The 12,500-nt window shown below is 51.2% G+C and overlaps 1 protein-coding gene across 1 annotated transcript in view; it reads left to right on the top strand.

The window, feature by feature from the left end:
- The first annotated feature begins 7,360 nt into the window (after positions 1–7,360).
- The window catches only part of LOC130530118 (myelin transcription factor 1-like), a 27,056-nt gene continuing 21,916 nt past the window's right edge, over positions 7,361–12,500 (top strand). Inside the window, exon 1 of the mRNA XM_057041016.1 lies at positions 7,361–7,428. Coding sequence (XP_056896996.1) covers positions 7,404–7,428 — 25 coding nt within the window. The 5' untranslated portion in view covers positions 7,361–7,403. The remainder of the gene's footprint in view (positions 7,429–12,500) is intronic.

The raw sequence follows: 12,500 nt of genomic DNA, 5'->3' as shown, positions 1-12,500 counted from the left end.
AACCCAGCCTTGAGTTTTCCTTCTTGTATCCCAGGCTGATAGTCATGAAAGGAAGTTGAAGGATGTTCTTGCCAAACAGCCCAGTTTCCCAGAGGCAATGGGTCAACCCCTGTCAGCTGTGGATGAACGTGTAAACTGTTCTGTCCATCTTGTTCAGCGTGGATAATGGGATGTTACGCAGTTTCAGCGGTCTGATACAGTGGGGGTGGTAGCACCTGGCCTTGAGGCTTCCAGGAAGTCGGCATTGGCTGAAGTTTGACAGGCCACCCGTCATCTGCTTCTTCACACTTTCCCCAGCATGCTCGGCAGTTTCCAGACCCGATGGAGATCTGACTCCAATGAGGGTTACCCAAAGGCACCTGCTCCTGACCTCGGCGCTGGCAGAGGTCAGGAGCAGGTGCCTCATCTGCACAACAACGAAAGTACGACATCAACAAAGCTGCACAATTATCCAACTTGTTGTTAGAACCGGAATGGGCTGCTTTGTTCCCTCAATGTTCCCTCAATGTTCCCTCAATGTTCCCTCAATGTTCACTCAATGTTCTCTCAATGTTCGCTCAATGTTCTCTCAATGTTCCCTCAATGTTCCCTCAATGTTCCGTCAATGTTCGCTCAATGTTCTCTCAATGTTCCCTCAATGTTCGCTCAATGTTCGCTCAATGTTCCCTCAATGTTCCCTCAATGTTCTCTCAATGTTCCGTCAATGTTCGCTCAATGTTCTCTCAATGTTCTCTCAATGTTCGCTCGATGTTCGCTCAATGTTCCCTCAATGTTCCCTCAATGTTCCCTCAATGTTCACTCAATGTTCTCTCAATGTTTGCTCAATGTTCTCTCTATGTTCTCTCAATGTTCACTCAATGTTCCGTCAATGTTCGCTCAATGTTCTCTCAATGTTCCCTCAATGTTCGCTCAATGTTCCCTCAATGTTCTGTCAACGTTCGCTCAATGTTCTCTCAATGTTCCCTCAATGTTCGCTCAATGTTCCCTCAATGTTCCCTCAATGTTCCCTCAATGTTCTCTCAATGTTCCGTCAATGTTCGCTCAATGTTCTCTCAATGTTCCCTCAATGTTCCCTCAATGTTCCCTCAATGTTCCGTCAATGTTCGCTCAATGTTCTCTCAATGTTCCTCAATGTTCGCTCAATGTTCTCTCAATGTTCCCTCAATGTTCCCTCATGTTCCCTCAATGTTCCCTCAATGTTCCGTCAATGTTCCCTCAATATTCTCTCAATGTTCCCTCAATGTTCCGTCAATGTTCCCTCAATGTTCTCTCAATGTTCCCTCAATGTTCCCTCAATGTTCCGTCAATGTTCCGTCAATGTTCCCTCAATGTTCCGTCAATGTTCCCTCAATGTTCCCTCAATGTTCCGTCAGTGTTCCCTCAATGTTCTCTCAATGTTCCCTCAATGTTCCCTCAATGTTCCCTCAATGTTCCCTCAATGTTCGCTCAATGTTCCCTCAATGTTCTCTCAATGTTCCCTCAATGTTCCCTCAATGTTCCCTCAATGTTCTCTCAATGTTCCCTCAATGTTCCCTCAATGTTCCTTCACCATCGTGGACCATCCGTTTCCTGTCTGTAACCTTGGGGAAACCTGCTGCTGATGTAGGTAAATCGTTGAACCGTTGTTGATTCAGTTTTATTTCATTATTTCATTTTATTTGCTGAAGATCCATCTGGTGACCTCCTGTGGCCAAAGGTCGCTCAGACGCCTCAAAAGCTCCGTGTCGCTATGACAACATTATTATTACACCTTTCTAAGATGAATTCACACTGACGACACAGTTGACAACACAGACAACAGACACACAAACCACAGACAACAGACACACAGACTACAGACACACAAACCACAGACAACAGACACACAGACAACAGGCACACAGACAACAGACACACAGACCACAGACACACAAACCACAGACACACAGGCCACAGACACCCGAGGAAACACTGAGGTCAGCAGAGGCAGCTGGTCCGGCGTGCTTAAGGGTCTTTTTAAAGGTGCTGTAATTGTCACAGGGTCTAACACCAGCGGGCTCCAACCCATCATCATCATTATTTTTGTAATCATGACATTGTTGACACACTTGGTCACATGATCAAAGAGTCATGTGAGACACCTGAGTGTGATAAAGGAGTGATGGAGGAAGTGAAGAGTAGAAAGTGACAGATTATCAAAGTTGGACCTCCTGTTGAACTCATGATGTTCCAAATCTGCCCCCCCCCCCACTTATGCTCTTCTTCTTGTCCTCACTTTCTTCTTCTGCCGTCTCAAACAGCCTCCTACACTTTAGAACATCTGCTAAGCTGATTTTCTGGAGCTTAGCAGCTTCGCAGCAGTATCAGAGAGCTTATATGGAGCCACGTCCAGCTCCGGCTTTGTGCCGTCCCACTGACGGCTACGCTGCGCCCTGCTGAGCGGGGCTCTCTGCATATTATGGGTTACACTCCAGAAGTCACAGAGCTGCTTAGAGCTGGTGAAGGTGGGGCTTCAGGAAAGGTAACATAGATCTGTGTTTTCAGGAAATATGTATGAAATAAACAGTCAGAAAAACTTGAAAATGGCTGTAAAAAATCTGCTTTAACAGAAGTGGGCTCTGCTTGCTACAGCTTAACCCTCAGCACAGCTCAGTGGTTCTGGAGACGTTTCTGGTTCCTGCTAAATGAGCCACAACTCGTTGACCGTTTCATTAGATTACCCATAATGCATTGTGTTCCAGTGAAGAAGCAGCTGGAACTTTGGAAGCAAAAGCAGCAGAATTCCTGCTTGTTTTTCCTTTAGTGTGGCGTCAGGAGGAAGTGCAGCAACCATCATGATGCTAATTACCCCTGATGATGAACACTGAGGAACTGTCCACACATGTAATTAAGTAGGGAAATGTAATAATGTCAATCATCCCTCTAGGCTGAGAGTCAGCCCACTGTGTGTGTGTGTGTGTGTGTGTGTGTGGTGTGTGTGTGTGTGTGTGTGTGTGTGTGTGTTAGTGTGTGAGTGTGTGAGTGAGTGAGTGAGTGTGTGTGAGTGTGTGAGTGAGTGTGTGTGTGAGTGTGTGTGAGTGTGTGAGTGAGTGTGTGTGTGCGTGTGTGTGTGTGTGTGTGAGTGTGGTGTGAGTGTGTGAGTGCGTGTGTGTGCGTGTGTGCGTGCGTGTGTGTGTGAGTGTGGTGTGTGAGTGTGTGTGGTGTGTGTGCGTGTGTGCGTGCGTGCGTGTGTGTGTGTGTTCGTGTGTGCGTGTGTGCGTGCGTGTGTGCGTGCGTGTGTGTGTGCGTGTGTGTGTGTGTGTGGTGTGTGTGCGTGTGTGCGTGCGTGTGTGTGTGCGTGTGCGTGCGTGTGTGTGTGCGTGTGTGCGTGCGTGTGTGTGTGTGTGTGTGTGTTGTGTGTGTGTGTGTGAGTGTGTGTGTGTGTGAGTGTGTGTGTGAGTGTGTGTGTGAGTGTGTGTGAGGGGTTAAAGAAAAGAGAGCTTGCTGAAGAGCATGGGGTGCTGTGTCAGTCTGATACGTTCCTCGGTGACAGCTGGGCCCAGGAGCTCAGAACCTTTTCTTCTGGCACACAAAGCCCATCTCCAATGCTGCTCCCCAAATGGCCCCTGCACCCTCCAAATTGCTCCAAGCTCCTCCCACAAGCGTGGCAGCCTTTGTCATTGTAATCAGGCCTTGTAGTGAAGTGCTGCATGTATTTACCGGGGGTAACCCTGCGCATGGACCCAGTCTGCTGCTGCTGGGACAGTACAGAGGGTTCAGAGTTGAAGGAGAGGGGGCGCAGACATCAAGAGAGAAAAGGGTCCAGTGTGGAGCACATAGAGTGTAGGAGGTGAAGGAGGGGTCATGGGGGTTACCTGGGCAGAAAGGTCTGTCAAGTCATCTGGTGTCAAGACGATGTGCTGCTACTAATGATAGACCAGACCGGACAAGACCTGACAAGGCTAGGCCAGACCAGACCAGGCCAGGCCAGACCAGGCCAGACCAGACCAGACTGGACAAGACCTGACAAGGCTAGGCCAGACCAGACCAGGCCAGGCCAGACCAGGCCAGGCCAGACCAGACCAGACCAGACCAGACCAGACCAGACCAGACCAGACCAGACCGGACAAGACCTGACAAGGCTAGGCCAGACCAGGCCAGACCAAACCAGACCAGACCAGACCAGACCAGACCAGACCAGACAAGACCTGACAAGGCTAGGCCAGACCAGACCAGACCAGACCAGACAAGACCTGACAAGGCTAGGCCAGACCAGGCCAGACCAAACCAGACCAGACCAGACCAGACCAGACCAGACAAGACCTGACAAGGCTAGGCCAGACCAGACCAGACCAGACCGGACAAGACCTGACAAGGCTAGGCCAGACCAGGCCAGACCAGACCAGACCAGACCAGGACTGACCTGACAAGGCTAGGCCAGACCAGACCAGACCAGAACTGACCTGAAAAGGCCAGGCCAGACCAGACCAGGCCAGGCCAGACTAGATGAGGCCAGACCAGGCCAGACCAGACCAGACCTGACCTGACCTGACCTCACTAGGCCAGGCCAGACCAGACCAGATGAGGCCAGACCAGGCCAGACCAGACCTGACCTGCCCTGACCTGATCTCACTAGGCCAGGCCAGACCAGACCAGATGAGGCCAGACCAGGCCAGGCCAGACCAGACCTTACCTGCCCTGACCTGATCTCACTAGGCCAGGCCAGACCAGACCTGACCTAACCTGACCTGATCTGACCTGACCTGACCTGACCTGACCTGACCTGACCTGACCTGACCTGACAGACCAGACCAGACCAGACCAGACCAGACCAGACCAGACCTGACGTGACGTGAGGACAGTGGAGGCTCTGTCTCTGAGCGTGGTGAGAGACCTTTGAGGGGTGGAGGCCTGAAGGGTTTTGGATGAGCTTCACAGTTTGAGCAACTCTGACAGGAGTATGAAGATGTTTGGAGAGCAGCAGGAGTCCGGAGGAGAAGCTGGACCTCACTGGAAGCCAATAAGAATTTCCACTGACAGGGTTAGTGGATTCTGGGGAATTTTGGTCCATTTGGGAAAGATTCCTCAAGGAGTCAGATGTTCTGCCTGGTGTGGCCTGGCCTGGTCTGGTCTGGTCTGGCCTGGTCTGGCCTGGTCTGGCTTGGCCTGGCTTGGCCTGGTGTGGTCTGGTCTGGCTTGGTGTGGTCTGGCCTGGTGTGGCCTGGCCTGGCCTGGGTCGACCTGTGGATGAAGACAACATCGATTCATCTTTCATTTATTCTCTCGTCTTTTGAAAGGAAAAATCCTTTTCAGGGTGAGACGTGTCCTAAAAAACAAGCAGAAATGTTAGAAAATTTTAAAAAATCACCCCCTTTTTGTTTGTACTTAAAACTTTTAATCATCAAAGTTTATTCAGTTTGTTCTAAATCTGGGGACGGATGTTGGAAAAACTGGATAAATCAGAAACCCCCCAGAGAGAGAGGGAGAGAGAGAGTGTGTGTGTGTGTGTGGTGTGTGTGTGTGAGAGAGAGAGAGAGAGAGAGAGTGTGTGTCTGAGAGAGTGTGTGTAAGGGAGAGTGTGTGTGATGGAGAGTGTGTGTGAGGGAGTGTGTGTGAGAGAGGGTGTGTGTGTGTGAGAGAGAGAGGTGTGTGTGAGAGAGTGTGTGTGAGGGAGAGTGTGTGAGAGGGAGAGTGTGTGTGTGTGTGAGAGAGTGTGTATGAGGGATAATGTGTCTGTGAGAGAGTGTGTATGAGAGAGGGTGTGTGTGTGAGAGAGTGTGTGTGTCAGAGAGAGAGTGTGTGAGGGAGAGTGTGTGTGTGTGTGAGAGAGTGTGTGTGAGGGATAATGTGTCTGTGAGAGAGTGTGTGTGAGGGAGAGTGTGTGTGAGGGAGAGTGTGTGTGTGAGAGAGAGAGTGTGTGAGGGAGTGTGTGAGAGAGAGTGTGTGTGAGGGAGAGTGTGTGTGAGGAGAGTGTGTGTGTGAGAGGGGTGTGTGGTGTGAGAGAGTGTGTGTGAGAGAGAGTGTGTGTGTGAGAGCGAGTGTGTGTGTGAGAGAGGGTGTGTGAGGGAGAGTGTGTGAGAGAGAGTGTGTGTGAGGGAGAGTGTGTGTGTGAGAGAGGTGTGTGTGAGAGGGGTGTGTGTGTGTGTGAGAGAGTGTGGTGTGAGAGAGGGTGTGTGTGTGTGAGGAGAGTGTGTGAGAGAGGTGTGTGTGAGAGAGAGTGTGTGTGTGTGTGAGAGAGAGGGTGTGTGAGAGAGGGTGTGTGTGTGAGAGAGAGTGTGTGTGAGAGAGGGTGTGTGAGGGAGAGTGTGCGTGAGGGAGAGTGTGTGAGGGAGAGTGTGTGTGAGAGTGTGTGTGAGAGAGAGGTGTGTGAGGGAGAGTGTGTGTGTGAGAGAGTGTGTGTGTGTATGGGTGTGAGTGTGTGTGAGTGTGTGTGTCTATGGGTGTGAGTGTGTGTGTGTGTGTGTGTGTGTGTGTGTGGAGGGGGGGTAATGGGAGAGCTCATTATCTAGCTGACCATCTGCTGTGGGGAGGGAGGAACTGTCTGTCTGTCCCAGACAGGAACCCCCCCCCACACACTCACACACACACAGACACACACACACACTCCGGCACCTCCAGCTGCTGGTTGGTCATGTGACTGCTGACGTCATCAGCTCACCATCAACCATTGTTGTTCTGTGTTCGGAACGAAAACACAAAGAAACAAAGTTCAGCCTGTTTGAAGGTTTTAAAGCCAAATTCAACGTTTGATTGTTTGTGAGGACGAGAGCAGCCTAATAAACCTAATTACATAATAATAAACCTAATTACATAATAATAAACCTAATTACATAATAATAAACGCTAACGAACGTTCTTCTGCGTCTTAAATATGAGACATCCAGAGGAATCACTTCTGTCAACCACTAAATGACCATCATGAGCTTCTATTACAAGAGAACATGACAGAAGTCCCTGGATTTCTTTCAAACTTTTACCTATAATCAAAATTCTGCAACAAATGTAGGAAAGTGACAGTTCAAAACTCCTGAAAAGTGAAATGATACCTTGTTTTTTACGTGTAAAGTAAATCAGGAAATATTTTGATGAGCAAATGCTCTTTGTCAGAAGCTGAAATTGATAAAGTTGTAATTCCTGTATGTTAAAAATGATTATGTCTTCTATTTTTGAAGGGGGGGGGGGGGGGGGGGTGAGAAGTTGCCCCGGGTAGCAGATGCTCTTTGTGCGCCTTTGTTGTGGCTGAAAGCCGATCCAGGACCGCCCTATTAGCTGTCATCTGCTCTCCCATTGGCTGCGGGCGTGTGTCAGTCAGTTGGTGGCCCCGCCCATCGCCCCTCCCCTGGCTCTGGAAGTTGGAGTAAAGTTTGAGGAAGTTTGACCCGCAGAGTAAAGTTGTCGGTTCTGCGGCGGCTGCGTCCCTGGTGAGGAAGAGGAGAACCGCAGGCATGAAGCTGTGTCGCACTTTTCTGGGTTCGTATAATTATTGATTATTGTGATTATTGATTTTCCATCAGTGACCCGTTTAATAAGTGCTGTGTGACGCGGTTTACTGCGATGCTGCTGCCCGCGTCTGCTCTGTTCCCCCGGGGGCCCGTGTGGCCCCGGGACTGCGGGGACAAAGCCGCCGCGGCCTTATTACAACTTTTTGTTGCGCTGGTTTGTCGGCTTGTTCCATCTGTCGAGGGACGACCCCCCCCCCCCCCCCCCCCCCCACCCCCACCCCCTCCGCGCTCTGTCACCTGCCGCCATCTAATATTTATACTGCGATACCAAACAGCAGAGAGGGTTGCGGGGCTGCGGAGCTGCGGGAGCTGCGGGGGCTGCGGAGCTGCGGGAGCTGCGGTGGCTGCGGAGCTGCGGGGGCTGCGGAGCTGCGGGGGCTGCGGGGGCTGCGGGCCTCCGCCTTCTGCAGCTCCACCTGCAGCTCAGCAGAATTCTCTTCTCTTCTCTCATTCACAAAGATCTTCTCACCCACTCTGACCCACAAAGTCCAGAGTTAAATAAAGACCAATATGAAACAACCGGAAACGGCTTTAAAGACAATTTATTGAGCTTAACAAGAGAGAGAAACATTTCATGAAACACGCAGGGGAATGAAGATATAGGAAGAACACGGGGGTTGTTGTTGTTGTTTATATTTACAAAAACTTGTCAGTAGGTAAGGAAGCATTTCATTTCTCTTTCATTTATTCTGCGTTTTTATGCTACAAAGAAGGTGAAGGAATGTAAACAATGACCGTTTAGAATGAAGAAATGAGCTAAAGGGAAACTCTGCGGTGACGTCATGGGCGTGCGTGCGTGCGTGCGTGCGTGCTGTCCGTAGTTCTGAACACAGACTCCGGAGCTGTCCGTGGTTCTGAACTCTCGCTGAACTTCCTGGGCAGGTTCAGGTTCCGGGATGTTTGATCTGCAGGCTGTGATCGATTTCAGCTCCGGTTCCGAACAAAAGCAGCGCAGCTAAAAGAGGCTCCTGCTGCTCTCAGATAAGAGTTTAACAGAAGCTGAGGACAAGCAAGGACGCTGCGTCTTCAGTGTCCCCGAGTGGGAAGGGACAGATAAAGGATGGCATTTGGAGAGGTGTTCTCCAGCGGCCTCTAATGGACGGTTGTCAATCCCACTGATGGTTCTGGGACCAGCAGGGAGGACAGGGACAGGGACAGGGACAGGACAGTGAGGGGGACAGAGACGGCAAAGAGGACGGTGACTGGAGAGAGGACGGTGATGGGACAGAGGACGGTGACAGGAAACAGGACAAGGATGGGAGAAAAGACAGGGACAGGGACGGCAAAGAGGACGGTGACTGGAGAGAGGACGGTGATGGGACGGAGGACGGTGATGGGACAGAGGATGGTGATGGGACAGAGGACGGTGATGGGACAGAGGACGGGGACAGGAAACTGGACAAGGATGGGAGAAAAGACAGGGACAGGAGACAGGATATGGATGGGACAGAGGACGGTGAGGGGAGAGAGGACGGGGACAGAAGAGAGGACGGGGACAGAAGAGAGGACGGGGACTCTGGCTGAAATGATTTTTTTCCAACATTTGAGGTTTTCACTGATGGGCGTGTTCCTGAAACAAGCCCCGCCCACCGCCACTGTCCCAGCTGTCCATCATGTTTTATGTTTAGAGCGGCTCCGTCCTGGAGATCAAAGCTGCTGGCGGAATTATTGGACGGTACCACTCTGCTGGGGGGGGGGGCACTACACTGTAGGATGTTCCGTCAAGAACCTGTCAGGGTATAAAGCGCGAGCTCATTACGGGGAGAGCGGGGGCAGTGCGTGTGTGTGCGTGTGTGTGGGCGGGGTCGTGTTCGCGCTGCGTGTAAAGTCGGTTCTCAAATCTAAAGTTGTCGCTTTTATTGGTTAGAATGATATATATGTTTGGGGGAGGGGTCGAAGTGTGTGTGTATGTGTGTGTGTGCGCGCGCGCGCGCGGGTCCGTGTGTGTTCATTGAGTTAGTGTGTAGTAAGGTGGGGAGCCGAAGCCCCGCCCATCTGATGCTGGGGGGTTTTACTACAGCTTCCGTGATGTCATGGCAAAGGGCGGAGGGAGGAGATTGGGGGTGTGTGCGCGTGGCTCGGGGATGGAGGGGGGGTTACAATGGCTCGTGAGGGAAAGGTAAGTCAATATTACGTGTTTTCCTGGCTGACAAAAGCAAATGAAGCCATGTTTTTGCTTACAAACAAGTGAGGTCTGAACGGGCGCGCGCCGCTGGAGCAGAGGCGGAAGTGCACGCAGCCCTCTCGGCCTCTGACAATACCGTGCGCATCTGGGCGCTTGTGAGGAATCTATTCCTCGATTTAGACCCACTTGTCTCGGGATATCTGTTTTGAAAGAAGAGTAGTTGGTGACCGAAGTGGACGCGCAGCAGACGAGGACGCGGCTCAGCGCAGCTGCTGTTTCAGGTAATTTCTCGCTTCCATCTTCTATTTTTCTGGCTGAGCATCGCAAAAGGTCGCTTTAACTTTGCTCGCGCTCATGTGTGTTTGCAATGGAAGCTCGGCTCCGTTGTTGTTTTTGCGTCTCGCGATTCCTCGAGAGAGAATCAAAGTTGCTGCCCTCACTTTGAGCAGGGCTGATGCGGTCGGTGGTTGGATGTCGCCCAACGCCGCCGATGTTTCCACTCTGCTCCGCGGAGGCAGAGATGGCGCTTCGTGCGCGTCGCTCCGTTGGACAGGTCCTCCGCGCACATGGACTCTGGAGGCGCTTCTCTCCGTCCTCCGCTTCACCTTCTCTGAGTCGGATCCCGGACTTTGTGGAGCTGCTCTGATTATTCTCGCAGTTCAGAAGGAAACGGTGTTTTCTGATGTTACACTGGAAATAGGCAGGTGTGCGTGTGTGTGTGTGTGCGCGCGCGCGACAGATGGATGGATGGAGTGAGAGTGTGTTTGTGAGGGGGAGGGAGGGAGGGGGAGGCAGAGGGAGGGAGGGGTTGGCCATTTGATCCTCTGCAGTAAAAAAACAGAGATGCTCTCTTCAAATGTCAGCCGCCTTCAGCGCCGCGCGCATGAAAACGCTCCGGCGGCGTCGGTGCTGCTCGGCGGCCGGTTCCGACCGTCTTCGGTTCGGGATGTTCCCTCTTCGACACACACTTCTCTCGCTTTGCTCTGATGGCCACGTTATAATGTGCTGCGTGCGCGCCTCACGGTCTGTCAAAGCACCTGCGTCCTAAGATGGAGGAAAGAGATGAGGAGGAGGAGGAGGAGCAGGAGGAGGAGCAGGAGCAGGAGCAGGACGGTGCTGATCCAGAATCTGCATCTCTGAGGACAAACTTTGGAGCTTTCAAACATCTCAACTTTCTGTTTGTGTGTGATGAAGATTTAAAAAACCCAAACCTGCTTGTGTCCTCCGGTCCTGGCGGCCATGTTTGTGTCCCGTTCAGAGTCTCTGAGCTTAGTTCAGAAGTTTTGGTGAAGAAACAAGAAAATAAAATACAAAAAATAAGTTGAAAATCAAGATTTAAAGGGAGAACAAAGAGTTGGAAGTCTTTATTTGTTTATTTCACAGATTTGAATATAAAGCCTTCAAACTCAACATTCTTTCATCAATATATCTGCTGATTTAGAATCTTAACCAACGTCCTCGTATAAAATGAAAGTTGCGAAAGGTTTCCGATCTAAAATCACGGATCAACCGGTCGCCAAAGTTCTGCTGATGTCGAACAGGAAGTGGCTTCTGTCCTGCGATCGGAGGAAAAGTCGACGTTAATGAGGGACGAACAGCTGTGGGGGGCGTGGGGGGCCTCGTCATTCAGGGTGGAGTGAGAGGTCGGAGCAGAGGTCACCATCTTTGAAGAGAGGGCGGTATCTGTGAGGCATCCTCAGCTGCTGCCATCACACCTTCACGCCAACCAGCGGCGCCTGGTTTCACCGGTCGAGCAACAATTTAGTCGTCAGCCAAGAAAACGATCGAATGAGAAATTACGTTTGGAGCAGAAAGTTGTCCTGGTTCTGGTGAGGAGCAGCAGAGGTCAGCACCTCTCAGGGGAGCTTTACCATGGTTACCATGGCGACCTCTGCCACACCCTCCATCCGAAAACTCCCAGCGGTCACCATGGTGACACTTGGGGCTGATTTTTTTTGCTTGTTCACAACTTGAAAATGTGTCCGAAGGCAACGTGTGTGTGTGTGTGTGTGTGTGTGTGTGTGTGTGTGTGTGTGCGCGTTGACTCTAAATCCTTGCTGCAGTTACAGATGCTTTCCCCAGATGTTTAAGCTAACGGTGGGTTTCCTCTGTGCTCCATTGTCCCTAACCCCCTAACCCTCTAACCCTCTAACCCTCTAACCCTAACCCTCTACCCTCTAACCCCTAACCCTCTAACCCTCTAACCCTCTAAACCCTAACCCTCTAACCCTCTAACCCTCTAACCCTCTAACCCTAACCCTAACCTCTAACCCTCTAACCCTCCTAACCCCTCTAACCCTAACCCTCTAACCCTCTAACCCCTAACCCTCTAACCCTCTAACCCTCTAACCCTCTAACCCTAACCCTCTAACCCCCTAACCCCCTAACCCTCTAACCCTAACCCTCTAACCCTCTAACCTAACCCCTAACCCTCTAAACCCTAACCCTCTAACCCTCCTAACCCCTCTAACCCTCTAACCCTAACCCTCTAACACCCTAACTCTAACCCTAACTCTCACCCTAACCCCTTCTCTAACTCTAACCCTCTAACTCTAACCCTCTAACCCTCTAACCCTAACCCTCTAACCCTCTAACCCTCTAACCCTAACTCTAACCCTCTAACCCTAACCCTCTAACCCTAACTCTAACCCTAACTCTCACCCTAACCCCTTCTCTAACTCTAACCCTCTAACCCTCTAACTCTAACCCTAACCCCAACCCTCTAACCCTCTAACCCTAACCCCGACCCTCTAACCCTCTAACCCTAACCCTCTAACCCTAACCCTAACCCTCTAACCCTCTAACCCTAACCCTCTAACCCAACCCTCTAACCCTACCCTCTACCCTCTAACCCTAACCCTCTCAACCCTCTAACCCTAACCCTCTAACCCTAACCTCTAACCCTAACCCTAACC

The sequence above is a fragment of the Takifugu flavidus genome, chromosome 8, assembly GCF_003711565.1.
Source record: "Takifugu flavidus isolate HTHZ2018 chromosome 8, ASM371156v2, whole genome shotgun sequence".
In the NCBI taxonomy this organism is placed as follows: Eukaryota; Metazoa; Chordata; class Actinopteri; order Tetraodontiformes; family Tetraodontidae; genus Takifugu; species Takifugu flavidus.
The sequence above is the reverse complement of the archived record's forward strand: the minus strand, read 5'-3'. Positions and strand labels throughout refer to the sequence as shown.